Source organism: Aquarana catesbeiana, linkage group LG05 (assembly GCF_042186555.1).
Source record: "Aquarana catesbeiana isolate 2022-GZ linkage group LG05, ASM4218655v1, whole genome shotgun sequence".
Taxonomy (NCBI): Eukaryota; Metazoa; Chordata; class Amphibia; order Anura; family Ranidae; genus Aquarana; species Aquarana catesbeiana.
In genome coordinates this window covers 122,466,720-122,483,894 of record NC_133328.1, presented here as the reverse complement: position 1 = coordinate 122,483,894, position 17,175 = coordinate 122,466,720, and the positions used below count along the sequence as shown (strand labels likewise).

Genomic DNA, 17,175 nt, shown 5'->3' with positions numbered 1-17,175 from the left:
AATATGGCAAGTACCTGAAATAAATTAAGATTTCTTTTGTTTATGCTGAATCAACTGACATTTGTTCCGTGAATGGATGAATCTTCAGTGCAGGCTACGGAATTCTGACAGCAGGCACCTGTGGCTGTCAGAATACCCGAACAGTGCCTACATCTGCTTGGATAAGGGCACTGTTCAGCCAAAAAGTTTCATCCCTGCCTGTTCAATAAAATGGCAATTTTTGTTGAGCCAGGTGAGAACGACAAGGCCACTCATGGAATGAATTTCATTCAATTCAGAAGGATAGACTGAAGTTCAAGCTGTGTATGGCCAGCTTAGGATAGTAACACATTGGGGTTGATTTACTAAAGGCAAATGCTCTCTGCACTAAAAGTGCACTTTCAAGTGCAGTCACTGTAGATCTGAGGGGAAGATCTGAAAAGAGGGGACGCTCTGCTGATTTTATCATCCAATCATGTGCAAGCTAAAATGTTGTTATTTTCCTTGCATGTCCCCCTCAGATCTACAGCGACTGCACTTCCAAGTGCACTTCAGTGCAAAGTGGATTTGCCTTTAGTAAAATAACCCACATTGTGAACTTAAAGGGGTTGCAAAACTTTGTGTTTTTTCACCTTAATGCATCCTCTGTGCAAAACAAACTGCACAGTGGAGGTAAGTATGACATGTTTGTTATAAAAAAAAAAAAAAAAAAAAAAAAAAAACACAAAAACAAAAACAAAAACAAAAAAAAAAAAAAAAAAAAAAAAGAAAACGAACCTATACAACCCCTTTAAGTAGCCTGGACTTTCAGACAGATTTTACCTACAGATAAGCTGCATGGACAGACTGCAAGGATAGATCGGGGGGAATTCATCAAAACTGGAGCAGACAGAATCTAGAGCAGCAACCAATCAGCTTCTAACTTTCATTTTCAAGGCTTAGCTAAACAAGGTGAAGCTGGAATCTGATTTGTTGCCATGTGCAGCTGCTCCAGATATGGTCTGCTCCAGTTCTGATATAAATCCCCCCCCCCATGTGTAGTTTGAAAAAACCATACCAACGCAAACATTAATTCAACAATCTTTATTAAAGTACACAGATTCCACATAAAAATTCAATCCAAGACATACATAGTAAATTCAAAAGCAAAACAAAAAAGACCAGCAGCACCTGTCCAGGCAGAACAGTACATATACATATAAAGTACTATATGGCATCTCGCACAGCATTTCACATTGTAGTCAGCTGTCCTGACCGGCATAAAGTGCATACAGTCTTGCTGAAAAGTGTGTGTGAGGGTAGGCTGAATTATGGAATGGAGAAAAAAAATTGCTCCCAGTATACAGGTTGAAAAAATAAACGAAAAATATATATGTTTTGTTTTACAGACAGACATTGCTTCACAACTAAAGACTCCTTGTTTAATAAGGCAGGTAAGCAATAATCTGAAGCAACCAATCAACTTTCCTCATTCTCTCCACTCAAAAAGGATGAAAGGTTTACTATAAAGCACAGTGTAGTAAAATGTACCAGTGTGTCCTTGATTCATTTACAAGCTATGCCCATCAAATAAATACATATGTTGTACATATACAGTAATCATCTCAGTTGATTTTGAAGTTGAAATAAATGACTTTCTACACACTCTACAGCTAATATTTTATTGAAAATATCTACATTTGCTACATACGTCTATGTTTAAATAAAATATACATGGGTATTGTCAGTAAAATGAAAACGTAACATATCCTCTACTATCTGTACAATGTTAAATATCACTTCAATACCATTATCTGGAAAACTAGTATCTTTTTTCCTCTTTTCCAGAGAAATGGACTGGTTTGCATATTTCAAACTTTGGTTCCCTTTAAGGCATTTTGGAGTAATACTGTATGTACTTAAACATAAAGACCCTTACTTCATAAAGGCAAAGATTAAAAGTACACCAGAAATGATCCTTTGGTACTCCATCCTAATGGCAGATGACGTCTGGTTGCTATGGGTTTCTGCAAATAATCTATGCACTACTCTAGTCTATATGCCTGCTAATGGTACCTTCTAAATAAACCTATGACAACAGTTCAATAGTAAACTAAAGCATTACACTTCTGAATCTGTACAGGAGAGGAACAGAGGTCTACTTTGAAGGTGATGGAGCCAAGACAGTTGTCCATGCATCTCCTTGCTCTTTGCTGTGTTTGCAGCCTCGTAGAAAACTGGCGTCAATTGGGTGTCCGAGCACAGATGAACTGTTGGGAGATGAATGCAAAACAATAAACAAAAAGAGTAATAAGAGAATAAATTATAAATATATATATAAAATGTTATTTCTGAGAGTGTTTCAGTTATTACTATAATGTTTAAACAGTAAGAATTCTGAGAATTGCTCCACCTTTAGCAACCTAGGCAGCATATTGCATTTAATGAGCCTAGCGATCATTTTATCCACATACTTGTAAGCCTAGGTTCACATATGTGTGGTATGCTTGTGCACAAACATCATGGGTACAGCAGCCCATTCATTGGAATGGGTTGCTGTACCCGCTGAAATGCAGGGGAAAAGTTGTTTAAATCACGCTGCACCGAGTCACATGGTGCAACAGCACCATGCGATTTGGTGTGCTCAAAATCGCTCCATGTTTTTTGATGCATGGGAGTGCCATTAAGAATTTTTGGCACCCCCTTGCATCTTTTAAAGTGCAGTGTGCTTTCCTTGCACAAGTGTTAACCCAGGCTAGGATAAGAGGAGCAGTAAAAAGATAACCACTGTGCTGCATTACTAAATAGGATGCACAGCAGTTGGACAAAATTAGAAAGATAGCTGGTGAGTTATATATTTTATCAAAAAAACCAAAAAAAAAAAAAAAAAAAAAAAAAACAAAAAAAAAAAAAAAAAAAAAGATACATCTACAGTGGGGACGGAAAGTATTCAGATCCCCTTAAATTTTTCACTCTGCTATATTGCAGCCATTTTCTAAAATCATTTAAGTTCATTTTTTTCCTCAATGTACACACAGCACCCCATATTGACAGAAAAACACAGAATTGTTGACATTTTTGCAGATTTATTAAAAAAGAAAAACTGAAATATCACATGGTCCTAAGTATTCAGACCCTTTGCTCAGTATTTAGTAGAAGCACCCTTTTGATCTAATACAGCCATGAGTCTTTTTGGGTAAGATGCAACAAGTTTTTTACACCTGGATTTGGGGATCCTCTGCCATTCCTCCTTGCAGATCCTCTCCAGTTCTGTCAGGTTGTATGGTAAACGTTGGTGGACAGCCATTTTTAGGTCTCTCCAGAGATGCTCAATTGGGTTTAAGTCAGGGCTCTGGCTGGGCCATTCAAGAACAGTCACGGAGTTGTGAAGCCACTCCTTCGTTATTTTAGCTGTGCGCTTAGGGTCATTGTCTTGTTGGAAGGTAAACCTTCGGCCCAGTCTGAGGTCCTGAGCACTCTGGAGAAGGTTTTCGTCCAGGATATCCCTGCACTTGGCCACATTCATCTTTCCTTCGATTGCAACCAATCGTCCTGTCCCTGCAGCTGAAAAAACACCCCCACAGCATGATGCTGCCACCACCATGCTTCACTGTTGGGACTGTATTGGACAGGTGATGAGCAGTGCCTGGTTTTCTCCACACATACTCCTTAGAATTAAGGCCAAAAAGTTCTATCTTGGTCTCATCAGACCAGAGAATCTTATTTCTCACCATCTTGGAGTCCTTCAGGTGTTTTTTTTTAGCAAACTCCATGTGGGCTTTCATGTGTCTTGCACTGAGGAGAGGCTTCTGTCAGGCCATTCTGCCATAAAGCCCCGACTGGTTGAGGGCTGCAGTGATGGTTGACTTTCTACAACTTTCTCCCATCTCCCGACTGCATCTCTGGAGCTCAGCCACAGTGATCTTTGTTTTTTTTTCTTTACGTCTCTCACCAAGGCTCTTCTCCCCCGACAGCTCAGTTTGGCCAGACGGCCAGCTCTAGGAAGGGTTCTGGTCGTTCCAAACGTCTTCCATTTAAGGATTATGGAGGCCACTGTGCTCTTAGGAACCTTAAGTGCAGCAGAAATTTTTTGTAACCTTGGCCAGATCTGTGCCTTGCCACAATTCTGAGTTCCTCAGGCAGTTCCTTTGACCTCATGATTCTCATTTGCTCTGACATGCACTGTGAGCTGTAAGGTCTTTTATAGACCGGTGTGTGGCTTTCCTAATCAAGTCCAATCAGTATAATCAAACACAGCTGGACTCAAATGAAGGTGTAGAACAGTGGTTCTCAACTCCTGTCCTCAGGGCCCACTAACAGGCCAGGTTTGCAAGATAACTGAAATACATCACAGGTGATCTCCTTTGCTGCTCAGTGATTGCAGTATTCTAGTCTGCATCTCCCCCAAGGTAATACTTAAAATCTGGCCTGTTGGTGGGTCCTGAGGACTGGAGTTGAGAACCACTGGTGTAGAACCATCTCAAGGATGATCAGAAGAAATGGACAGCACCTGAGTTAAATATAGAAGTGTCACAGCAAAAGGTCTGAATACTTAGGACAATGTGATATTTCAGTTTTTCTTTTTTAATAAATCTGCAAAAAATGTCAACAATTCTGTGTTTTTCTGTCAATATGGGGTGCTGTGCGTACATTGAGGAAAAAAATGAACTTAAATGATTTTAGCAAATGGCTGCAATATAACAAAGTGAAAAATGTAAGGGGGTCTGAATACTTTCCGTCCCCACTGTATATTTTGTGATTGTGGATGTGATCACATTCTCTCCCCACATGGGCTTATTTACAGTGCCCAATAATTAAAAAAAAAAAAAAAAAAAAAAAAAGTGTATAATATATAATACACACACTTTTTTTTTTATTACTGGTCACTGTAAATAAGCCCATGTGGAGAGAGAATGTGACCACATCCATAAACCTACAAAATATAGATTCCCTTTTCTTGGGGGGTGGTATAATCAGGATCAGAGAAGTGAAGAGGGTGCGCAGCAAGGGAGGGGATGAGTAGGGGGATGGGGAGAAGGAAATTGGTTTTCACAACACACTCAAAGCCTGAGTAGCAGAGGAGAACTTTAATTATCTCCAGTCAGAAAGAGAGACAGGAAATTTGGACTTTTAATTAGCCATTTGGAGTGTGGTTAGATTCTTTTTTTTTTTTTTTTTTTTTTTAAACCAGATAATTTAAACGCGAATAATTCAAGTCTGACTAAATGAAATTCACATAATCAGAATGCAGATAATTGAATTTCTACTGCATCCATTAATTCAGTGTGGAGGTGTGCGAGGCCTCTTATGAGAAGCCTGTCACAGCTCAATAAAATCTCAGTCAATTAATTTTTTCATTATCGAAGTATTATACCAACAACAGAAAATAAGCGGGGCTACCACACATGAAAGTACCTCTCAGGAGCCACGTTACAACTTGTTTGTTCTTCCTCCTCTTCAGGAAACCGCCGGTTTGATTTGGCAAACTTGTGGATAGCCTCAGCCACCGAGTATTTTGTCTGCCCGGATACACAGGCTTCTATTTCCTCTGGAGCGAGCTGGGTTTGTAAGAAAAGGTGAAGGCGGCTGTCTGAGAGTAATAGCGGGCACTGTACCACCCTGCAAGGGAAACAGAGGAAGAGATAAATTTTAAAGCCGGTTTCTGCCACATGGTTTGGGTTAAGCATTTGAATAATTGGAAAGTCCATACATGTCACTTAAAGAGGTTTACAGGAAAAGAGGTTATCATTTGCATTTGTGTTGCTGATCAGGCGCTCCCCTCACTTACTGCCAATGGTAAAATGTTAACGGACAGGAACAAAGCTCTGGATAGCAGTCAAAACCCAACAAAGGTTCTAAATCTTCCCCTACCAAAAAAAAAAAAAAAAAAAAAAAAGCCACCACAAGAACGCGAATCAAATAGTCTTTTCTAGTATTTGAAACTATGGGGAAGGGTTTAGAATTTTTGTGCAACTTTATGTATTGATTGTTATGTTCCCATTGAGGAGATCCAACTTACTTTGGTGAAAACTGTCAAAAGTTGGGATTTACCTTTATTTGTGGCAACTTTCCACTTCCCGAAGAAAGGAAGTGCAGGAAAAATCTACCCAATGGGGATATAGCAATAAGAATCTGACAGAGGTTCTTTTCACGCTATTCAAATCATAGCAATTCCACATATTTCTCTGGGACACTGCTGGTGAGATTTCAGCACAAGTTGCTTGGCCTGCACAACTGCTGTGGTCATCATGAGTGCTCTACATGAGGGGTTTTTATTAAGACTAGATTTACAGTTAAATGCTTGCATTGTAGTGCATGTTTTACCCTCTAGGCCTCATGCACACTGGACGCTTTTGCAGCTGCTTCTAGGGGATGGTGTTTTTTTTTTCTGCTTTTAAACTCCCCTGCACGTTAGCCTCTATGCCCATGCGCACAAAGGCTTTTAGCAGCATTTAGTGGCAGGGGCTTTTAGAGGAGCAAAAGAAAAAAAAACCCCACTGCCAGTGCGTCCAGGAACAACAGCATTTTGGCACAAAAAAAAAGCTTGATGCTTGTTAACACTAGGCGCTCCTAGAGCTAGAGTCAATTCATTTCAATAGCCAGAATAAATTATTACTCTGGCCAATAAAATGCATGCCTAAGCGACTGACACTTAAACTCATTACAAACTTATAAGCGTCAACCGTTTTTTCTGCCAAAATGTTGCTGCCAGGAAGAAAGGCTTTTAGGCAAGTTTCTAAAACATCCAGTGTGCATGAGGTCCTATGGCATGTTGACATTCCTATCCAAAGCCCTGGGAAAAAAAAAAAAAAAAAAAAAAAAGCCACAACCTTTTCGTGGCCAATGCATTGAATTAATGTGAACACTATTAAAAACAATGGAAACCTTCTACACATGCATTAACACAACGTAAGGCTTCATACACACTGGACATTTTTACTGCTGCATCTAGGGGTGTCTGGCTTTTTTTCCCCCGCCTCTAAAAATGCCACCCCATGTTAGCTTGTGTGTCCATGCACACATACGCTTTTAATTCAATCTGATTTTATTGAAAAAGAAAGAACATACAAGAAAAAGTACTTCACATAGACATCATTAGTAGTAGTAGTGTTGATAACAATAGATCCAATGTAGTCGCAGGATACATATTGTAGTACGTTATGTGTGCAGATCACAAGGAAAAAACATTGTTTAATTAGCATAATGAAATATAACAAGGATAATCGGAGAGCCCTCACTATATACTGGAGGGGATTACAGGTAAACTTCGTGTGTGTTTACAATCAACTTATTCCAGGGATCTGTTACGTTGTATAGGATTAGCTTGTGCGGGCCGTATTCTGCGTCTAAATTTTAAGGAATACATTGCTATGCAAAGGAGAAGGGTTTGGGGGAAAGTAGAGAAACAGAAAGGTTAGGAACTGGAGTCGCTCCAGCATGGTCATGGGGCGGTACCGTCCAGGTTGCCCTCTGCCCAGGGGATGAAGTCCGATGAGTATCGGAACATGGACCACGAAGTCCATGTAAGAGAGAACTGGTTGTCTTTATTAGATTCCTCAGCCAACAGGCGTTCAAGGTCCCTGATGCGGTCCACCTCAATAGCCCACTCCCCCAGGGAAGGTACAGTTCTTGACTTCCAATATCTTGGGATCACCATTCTAGCAGCAGCCAGGAAATGGCGTAATACATCTTTTTTAATGGATTTGAGTGTGCCCGGAAGTATGGACAAGAGAGCTATCTCGGGTGAAGGAGAGAGAGCCGTCGCCATCAGCCTGCAGTATAGTAGGAAGATCTGTTGCCAGAATTTTTGTATGGGTGGGCATTCCCACCAAATGTGGAGCATTGTGCCCCTGGAGTTTAAACATCGCCAACAAGTATCTGGATTTGTCAAGTTGAAGCGATGTACTGTCGAAGGGCATCTATACCACCTCGTCACCAGTTTAAACCCCTTTTCTTGAGTTTTAGTGGCTAGGGAGAGCTTGTGTGTTAGAATAAAGCATTTTTGCCAGTCAATGGGGGAGATGGAGTGTTGGAGATCTTTTTCCCAAGCCTTTGTGTAGGGTGGGAGATCAGGGTGAAGAGCATTCAACAAAAGGGAATAAAGCTGTGATACCATGTGTGTTGGAGGATCGTTTTGGAGGAGCATATCCTCGAATCCTGTGGGTTCAGCTAGAATATCTTGTATTGAATGGAAGGTTTGGATATAGGAAGTCAATTGTTGTTTCTGAAGCCATTGCATAGGGTATCTAGAGAGCGATTCGGGGGGAGTATCTGGCATTAGAGTGGGGTCTGTACGGAGAACCTGAGAAAGCCTCCTATGGTCTTCTTTCCGCCAAGGTCCAAAGCTTGTCACGTGCATAGCCGGTGGGAAGGCTGGGGTCCCAAATAGGGGGGTCATAGGTCCCGAAGGATTGGATATGTTACCTCCAGAGTTTAGGCGATCCCAAATTTGGATCGTTTGGCGGGTGAGGTCACAGAGGGGGAGTGAACCCCTACGAATTGCGGGTGTGGTCCATGGAAGAGCTGAGAGATCAATGCAGTTCATATGGTTTTCCAAGTGAACCCAGAGCTTAGTCGTATGGTTATGGAACCAGTCCAATATGCGAGTAAGTATTGCTGCCTTATGATACAATGAAGCGTCCGGGGCCCCAGCTCCCCCTCTCGCTTTCGGAAGAGATAACGTTTTGTATCTAATTCTAGGACGAGCTGAATTCCAAATAAATTTAGAGAACAGCTGGTGCAATTTCCGAAAATAGGAGTTAGGTATGTATATAGGGATTGTCTGAAATAGGTACAAAAATCGGGGAAGGACATCCATTTTCAGGGTGTTCACCCTACCAAGCCAGGAGAGCCGTTTAAGTGTGTAGTTAGACAAATCGGCCTGAGTTCTGAGGAGTAAGGGGGTAAAATTCTTGGAAAAGAGTTGGGATACATCCTCCGGTATCTGAATACCGAGGTATCTGATGGAGGTGGATCCTGTTTTAAAGGAAAAGGCAGTAGAAAGCCTGCATAGGTCCGACTTTGGCAGAGAAATATTGAGAATTTCCGATTTGTTATAGTTTACCTTAAAGTTACTGACTTCCCCGAATCTCTGGAACTCCTGCATCACTGAGGTTAAGGACAAGTGTGGACGTGTCACAAATAGAAGAAGGTCATCTGCAAACAGAGCAAGTTTAGTTTGAGTGGGTCCGACTGTTATTCCGTGCACAGAGGGATTGTTTCGCAAAGCAATGGCTAAATGTTCCATGGTGAGAACATACAGGAGGGGAGATAGGGGGCATCCCTGTCGTGTCCCGTTAGAAATAGAGAATGCCGACGATAAAGTACCGTTCAGTCTTATCCTAGCGGATGGAGAGGAGTATAGGGACATTATCCTTGAGATCATGTGGGCTCCCAGTCCTATTTGTTGTAGAGATAACCGAAGGAATTGCCAATCTACTCGGTCGAATGCCTTCTCTGCATCAACTGTTAAGAGGCATAAGGGAATATCGTGGGTTCGGGCATAGTTGGATAAAAGAAGGGTTTTCAGGGTGTTATCCCTTGCTTCTCGGCCACTCACAAATCCTACTTGATCCAAGTGGATCAAACTGGGCAACAATGGTTGTAACCTGTTGGCTAATACTTTAGCGAAAATCTTTAAATCCACCCCGATCAAAGATATTGGCCTATAATTTGTACATAAAGTCGGGTCCTTCTCTGGTTTTGGAATAAGGGAAATATGAGCCTCAAGTGTTTGTGGGGGAAACACTGAGCCCTCTGATACAGAATTGAATACTTTAGTGAGGAAGGGAATAAGGAGGGGAGCAAATAATTTATAAAACTTTGGGGTAAAGCCGTCCGGCCCTGGGCTCTTGCCAGTTGGTGTACTTGCAATGGCTTTCGCAACTTCATCTGCTGTTATAGGTGTTTCAAGTTCGGTAATGGTGTCCTCATCCAAAGTGGGGAGCGCGGTTTCCCTGATATAAGAGGACTTGTGCTCCTCTGTAGTAGAGGGGGAGCCTGACGATTGGGCCACAGGTATGTTGTATAGGGATTGATAAAAATCCCTGAATGTCTGCGCAATCTTAGAAGGTGAGGAGATTAATTCTCCATGTGGTCCTTGGATATGGGGGATGAAGGTAGAGGATTTTTTTGGATGTAGGGAGCGGGCCAGTGACCTGCCACACTTGTCTTGGAATTTATACTGATGGAAAGCAAGTTTGTCCGCAAATGTACGTGCAGATGTCTCATATAGTCCTCTGAGGTGTAATCGGGCTTTGGAAACCTCAGTGAGCGTTTCGGTTGTTGGGGAACGCTTATGGTCAGTTTCCAGGTTTCGGAGCTTCTGGATTGCATCCACTATAGCGGCTGAGCGTTCCCTTTTCAGACGAGATCCTAATTGAATGAAGGTTCCACGTAATACTGCTTTCAGTGCCTCCCATTGGATGGGGAACGACGTGGTATCTTGTGCGTGGTCCCCAAAAAAGTTAGAGATTGTTTCCGAGATATGTGTAATACAGTCCGAGTTAGCTAGCAGTGAGTCATTCAAGCGCCATGTCCACTCCTTGATAGGTGAGGAGGGGAGCGAGAATGTCAAGTATATAGGGGAGTGGTCTGACCAGATCATAGAATCTATTTCACACTCGGGAGACCAGTCTAGGCAACTGTGGTCACTCAATAGATAGTCTATGCGACTATAGGTCTGGTGTACCTGAGAAAAATGTGTGTAGTTACGAGTCTTGGGGTATAATACCCTCCAAACGTCTACAAGGCGTAAGTCGTATAGTACTCGTTTCAGGGCCCTCAATTTGGGGAATGAAATACGTGACCTTGAAGTGGAGGAATCTAAGACTGGCTCCAGGGGAGTATTAAAATCTCCACCGAGGATGAGTTTGCCCTCCATGAATTCAGATAGGATCCTCAGATACTGCAAAGCTGATGGAACTTGGTTAACATTTGGCAAGTATATATTAGCTATCGTAAATTTGACTCCCCACAGCAAAAATTTCACAAAGACATACCTTCCCTGAGGGTCGGAGAGGTGATCGAGCAATTCAACGGGGAGGCTTTTGTGGAAAGCTACAGATACTCCCTTAGTTTTCTGAGATGGATTAGTACTATGGATCCATCTGTTAAAATATCTGTTAGAGCAAGGGGTGGAGGCTGATTGAAAGTGCGTCTCTTGCAAGAGGAGTACATTAACTTGGCATTTATGCATTTGGTATAGTATTTGTCCCCGTTTAGAGGCAACATTGAGTCCATTTACATTGTATGAACATAATTTAAGTCGAGGGTGAGACAACACTGTATAGGCCATGGTGGAGCGAAGAAATAGGAAATAATTTGAAAGTCTAGAACAAGAGGGGGAGGCGGTTGGGGAAGATACGGAAAAGAGAAGGTAGTTGCAAAAGGGGAAGAGGAATGGAGAATGGCTAGTTAGAGGACACCTGGGAAAGGTGTCTCAAAACAAAATCTAATGTGTTCGCAACAGCAAAACACTCCGTGAAATATCACGTGCTAGGCACAAATCGTGCCAAACCTATTTGGGGGGGGAGGTCGGATTAGAGAGGTCTGAGTTGTGATCCCGACAACATAGCAGGCATATATAACGTATATGTATGACACCCGTCAATCATAGTATATTGAATATTTGATATTTTAGGTTATAGAAGAACATGTCATATATCTAATCAGTGTTCAAAAAAAAACAAAAAACACTTAAACACCCATAATCAGTCAGCAAGCAATAGTATGTATAATAAACATTTAAATGATGTAACATTGAGGAATTCCACTAGTTCTATGGTGTAGGATAAGTTAGGCCCTGGACTGAGAGGAGACCAAGAAGCCCATAACAGGTAATAAGGTATCTTCTGGAAGACTCCCAGTCAGTCAGCGGGTCCCCAGGCCCAAAGGGCTAGAAAGGCACATTGGTTACAGGTATCACCCCAGAGACTTAGTGGTGGGCTCCACTCGGGCCAGGCCGCATCCCAAATAAAAGAATCATAGGGTTCTGGAGAATTGTATAACAGAGCAAGGTCTCTTAAGGAAACGATGCTCCTAGCATTCAATTTGGTCGTAGTATGGTCCATGTGTGGATAAGTGTACATTTAAAGCTAGGGACGTCTGGTGTCGAGTGGAGCCACCACGCAGCCATAAAAAGCAGTAACATTACCACCGTCTAATCTACACCCTTTTTTAAATGTAACTGTAACTGTCCCATTAAGGGCAACCTAGCACCCCCCCACCTCCTGAGCTTAGTAGACTTCTATACTATCCCTGTAAATGGAGTGGTATAGTTAGTATGAGTTCATAGGAGGGTACAGAGAAAACACGGTATCATTGCAAACCTGGACCAGTCCCTTAATGAAACTGTGGAGTGAAAGGTGTAGATCCATTGTAAAACATTGAACAGGTAGAACAAGTAACAGTGTTGACTCACGTGGGGAGCCAAATCAGTCTTCCGGGGATGTTGGACGTCTTGCTCTAGGACCAAAAGAAGCAGATCTAGATCTTGAGCGTCTGCGACGTTGTGGGAGAGGGCCCTGTAGTCGTTGACGATCCTCTGGAGGGTCTAGCCAGTTCGGGATGCTGATAGGGTCTTGTGCGAGGAAGGTGAAGAAGGCAGGAAGTTGTTCAGGGTCTGACAGAACAAACTTACAGTTGTCGTCTCGGGTTACCTTGATACTGAATGGATGGCCCCAGGTGTAGGAAGCCCCTGCTTGACGTATCAAATCCAAAAGTGGGCGGACCGCCCGTCTCATGTATAAGGTGTTGCGGGAGAGGTCCGGATAGAGGTGTACTGTAGATCCATCGAATTCTACAGGACCTAAGCGCCAGGCCTTACGCATAATCTCTTCCTTGAGGGTATAGTAATGGACCCGGCATAGGACATCGCGGGGGCGGTCGCTGCGGTCTCCCCCCATGCCTCCCACTCTATGTACTCTGTCCAGTTCAATAGGGGATGTAACTTCCCTGCCCAGGACCTGGTTGAGGATAGAAACGACAGTGGGTTTTAGATCAGTACCTGAGGTTGCTTCCGGCACTCCCTGTATCCTAATGTTGTTCCTGCGGCTCCTGTTTTCGCTGTCCTCTATGCGGAGTTGGTGTTGCCGCAAGCGGGATAAATGTGAGGTGGTTGCAGATTCGAGGGCCACAATACGAGCCGCATGGTCATCTTGGGTAGTAGCCAGAACGGATACAGCATTCTCTGTCGTTGAAACCCGATGCTGAAGGGCTTGTAGTTCTACATGGAGGGAGGCTTCCATCTTGGACGCCCAGGATTCAAAGTCCGCCCTAAAGGCAGAAAGAAGGGCTGTAGTCGCAGAGCCGGCTGATCCGCCCGAGGCCGGAGGAAATAGCTCCGCAGGGCCATCTTCGGAGGGGGTGTCAAGGGGCATAGCGGCCATTGAATGGGCCGAGGGCTCACCCGTAGCGTCCTTGTATTTTGAGGAGTCCATGTGAGCCAGAGAAGGAGGTTTAGGCTTGCCTGGGGTGCGACTGGCCGCCAGCTTGTCTTTTCCCGTGCGGGAGTCGAGCGATGATGTACGTAGTAGGTAGCGCTGGATTGTACCTTGCTGCAGCTCAGCGGAGTCAGAGGAGTGAGAGCTTGAGGATGACATAGAGATTCCGGGTGTAGGTAATTTGCAACACAGCCTGATAATGTCGGGAGAGCACAGAGCTCAGTAGCCCATTTCTTCAGCCGTCCATCGTCAGCCAGTAAACATGATATCTACTATGGGGGATAGGACGGTCGCCACCTGCGACTCTGGAGCCAGGACTGCTGGTTTTTACACCACAGTATGAGATGGAGATGTGTTGCAGAACTATGGCGAGGTAGCAAACTGTCAGCCAAGGAGTATTTATTCTGGGAGAAGGGTTACAGGTGGCAGCTGGGTCCTCTGGGCAGTTCTTGTGACAGTGTAGATACACAGTGATCCAGGAGCTGTTTAAGGAACAAGTGCCTACACTGCAGCAGGGTGAAGCAAGATGGCCGCTCCACGTGGCCTCAGGGTTATTTTTATAATCCACCCCACGAGTGGGGGTAAATATTAGTTTAGTCCCTTTCTGAGGTCACAGTCTGCTATATCAGGGCACCCTGGTGTTTAGATTGGCCCTGGATTGAGCACAGGAGAGATGAGGAGGCTACTGAGGTGTAGTAAGATGGCCGCCACTTACTGTGTGAGATGGTAGTCTTCCAGGCTGGCATGCAGGAGTGGCACAGGGGAGAGTGCAGGCTTCGGTCAGTAGGCTGGGCTGCTCTGGAGTCTGTGTGGAGGTAGATCCAGGTGCGGAGTAGCCAGGAAGGCCTGGATGTGCAGGCCGGGTGCACCAATATGGCCGCCGCTCCCCCTGCCAAGGCCGAAGCCGCGGCCTGTAGTTAAAACGGCCGGACCACGGGATCGCCGTGTCAGCGGCCCCAGGCTAAGCCGTCCCGGTGTTCGTGTAGGGGGAGAACTAAGCGTTGTGCGGCCAGGAAGATCCGGATGCGGCCTGTGCGGGCCGGGTGTACCAATATGGCCGCTCCCCTTGTGAAGGCCGAAGCCGCGGCCTGTAGTAGATTCGGCCGGCTCTCGGGATCGGCGTGTTGGCGGTCGCAGGTGACACCTCGGTGTGCGGGGGGACCCCCGGTTCAGTGGCAGTGGTGAGGTGGTCCTGCTAGGGGGAAAAGGATGAGGTTATTCCCCAAAACGGCAGGAGCTCTCACTGGGCACGTCTGATCAGGTCTCCAGCCGGCCACGCCCCCACACACATACGCTTTTAGCAGCGTTTAATGGCAGGAGCTCTTAGGAGGCAAAATAAATAAATAAAAAAAAAAACCCACGCTACTAGAAGCGCCTAAATGCTAGTGCTTGCGCATTAAATCATTTCAATGGCTGGCCAATGAAAGGAATTACCGCCCAAAAGCTTCACGCCTGTAAAACTTTGCGAAAGTTTTAGAAGACAATTTCTGAAAAAACGCTGCTGGCTTCCAAGAGAGAGTAAAAAATAGATAAATTATTGCTGCCTCAGCGGCAGCGCTTTTAACCCTTTATTTGTTCGCTAGCGGGGTTAAAAGCACCCGCTAGCGGCTGAAAAGCGCCTCTAAAACGATGGTAAAGCGCCGCTAAAACTAGCGGTGCTTTACCGCCGACGCCCCTGTGCTTTTCAGTGTGAAAGGGCTCTTAGATCAGGGGAGGAGAGCGGTGGGAGATCACGTGACAGCACAGAGGCGATCTAAAATAAGGTATTTATCAGCATCATTTGAAACAAACATTTACATTGTGTAGTATATCTTGGTATAACAGAGGGGCTGGCAGTAATCCTATTCTTTACTACTACTTTGAGCTTTTAAAATGAAAGCTAGAAGCTGAGTGATTGGTCATCATGCACAGCTGTTCCAGATTCTGTTTGCTCCAGTTTTGATAAATTCTGCTCGCTGTTCACTAGCTAGTTTAAGGGGAACAAGCATTGTCTAAGGTAGGCTACATAACCTGGTGTAGGTCCCCAAAAATATATGTGTATTATTTTAATTATTTAGGTTGTTGTACATAGTACATTCAAAAACACACACTGCCACAATTTAACCAATCATGGACCCAGGTTATTCCTTAGCTTATGATGAAAACAAAATCCATAAGCAGAGGAAACCTTCATTAAAAATCCACATGAAAGGTGATCAGCAACCCCAGAGATACAAGCAGCTGAACTTCTATGCAAATCTTGACTTCTGTCTAGCTTGCCCGCCTCGCTCTTCCTAGCCTCCCCATTGGTTTTCTAATGAGATGGGTAATCTCCTGAGACTTGGTAGGTCAGGGCCTAGCTCAGCTTTCACAAGAAAAGTCATGATTTCATACAGTCTCGGTCTTCCAATTGTTTTTGAAGACCTTTACTTATGCCGTTTTCCTTAAACTTGTCACAACATTTTACACTTGATTTTAGAATATATTATGTGTCATCTAGAGTTCTGCTTTAAAACTCATTTAGAACATGCAATAAAAGCCTCTCTCTAAACAGTTTTAGCTTTATTCCAGTGGTATGCATTGTGTCTTAAAGGACCCTTCCATGACAGAAGATGCAGCCTTCTCCACCCTGAGGTGTCACAAGTCCAACCTGTTCTCTCCTAGACTTGTGTAGCTGAGCTCTCATTCCTTAGCATCATACTGTGTATGTCCTCCGTGTAGATCTGGTCAATACACTACAGTTACAAATGACTGTAAATGATGTTTGCGCTGTAATGGTTCTCTTAAGACACCAAGGGCCATATTTATCATGTAAATTTATACGAAAGCAAATTATCGTAGCAGTAGAGGTTTCTGGTGAATAATACTTCTGTCATCTTAACTACAATGTAATCTATATATCTTTCAAATAAATATCTAGCGTGCCACATAACAAACAGTCTCTTTAAAAACAAGTATGGGCAAAGCCTGGACTAAATCATTATAACAGCCATGTGTGCACATGAATCAGAAGCAGGACAGGAAGAATTTGGAGTCTGGAGAGTTGGCAGTAACAACGCAGGAGAACGAAAGAAAGATCATTTACTGGCCACCAAAGAGCTTCTACAGCAATGCCCAAGATGCAAATAATAAAAGCTGGCTACACGGCCAGAACTCAGCGTGGCAAGCTGAACTTAGAAAAGACTATTCATAACCCATAAGAAGCAAATAAAAAATAGACGGATGTGTTAATCAATGGCCAAATAATCAAAAGCCAGAAAAACTCAGGAGCTAAACACCACACATTATTTTAACTGCTGCTAAACTCTAAAAGTTTACAGTGGTGAATAAGGGTATTAAAGTGAGCATACACATCCTTCTGATAACATGACCTGGAATTGCAGCACTGCTATCGAATGCCGCAGCAGCAAACTGGAGCAGAGTCAATGGTGCACGAGAGGCTCAAATCTATTCTCTCTGACACCAAGTTCCTGAAGTGATGGGACCCCTCGATTACCATTAATGACAGTCTAGGTCAGCCTTTTTTTGAAATAGGGTGCCCAGGCAACCTGGGGTGCCTTCACCTTCAGGTTTCTTCAGGGGTGCCTTAGCAAAAGACCTAAAAAAAATTGCCCAAAAATTGTATACAAGCCATTACAACCTTCTAGCTGCCGGTGTCCTGTCAGAAAGCCGCTACCCATCAGAATAAGTAACGGAAGATGTTCCAGCACGGTCATCTTGGTACACCCGCACTCGCCATAGTAATCCTACAGTCAGAAGGCGGTAAGCGGACAACTTTTTACACCCACTTAAGTCT

General features: G+C 43.8%; 1 protein-coding gene across 2 annotated transcripts in view; it reads right to left on the bottom strand.

Annotated features, from left to right (window-relative positions):
* Positions 1 to 1,047: 1,047 nt before the first annotated feature.
* Positions 1,048 to 17,175, bottom strand: part of SNX10 (sorting nexin 10) — a 121,801-nt gene continuing 105,673 nt past the window's right edge. For both annotated transcript variants that reach the window (XM_073630144.1, XM_073630145.1), the window contains exons 6-7: positions 5,374 to 5,577; positions 1,048 to 2,228 (exon numbers count right to left, since the gene is read on the bottom strand). In XM_073630144.1, the coding sequence (XP_073486245.1) occupies positions 2,117 to 2,228; positions 5,374 to 5,577 (316 nt within the window). In that variant the 3' untranslated portion in view covers positions 1,048 to 2,116. The remainder of the gene's footprint in view (positions 2,229 to 5,373; positions 5,578 to 17,175) is intronic.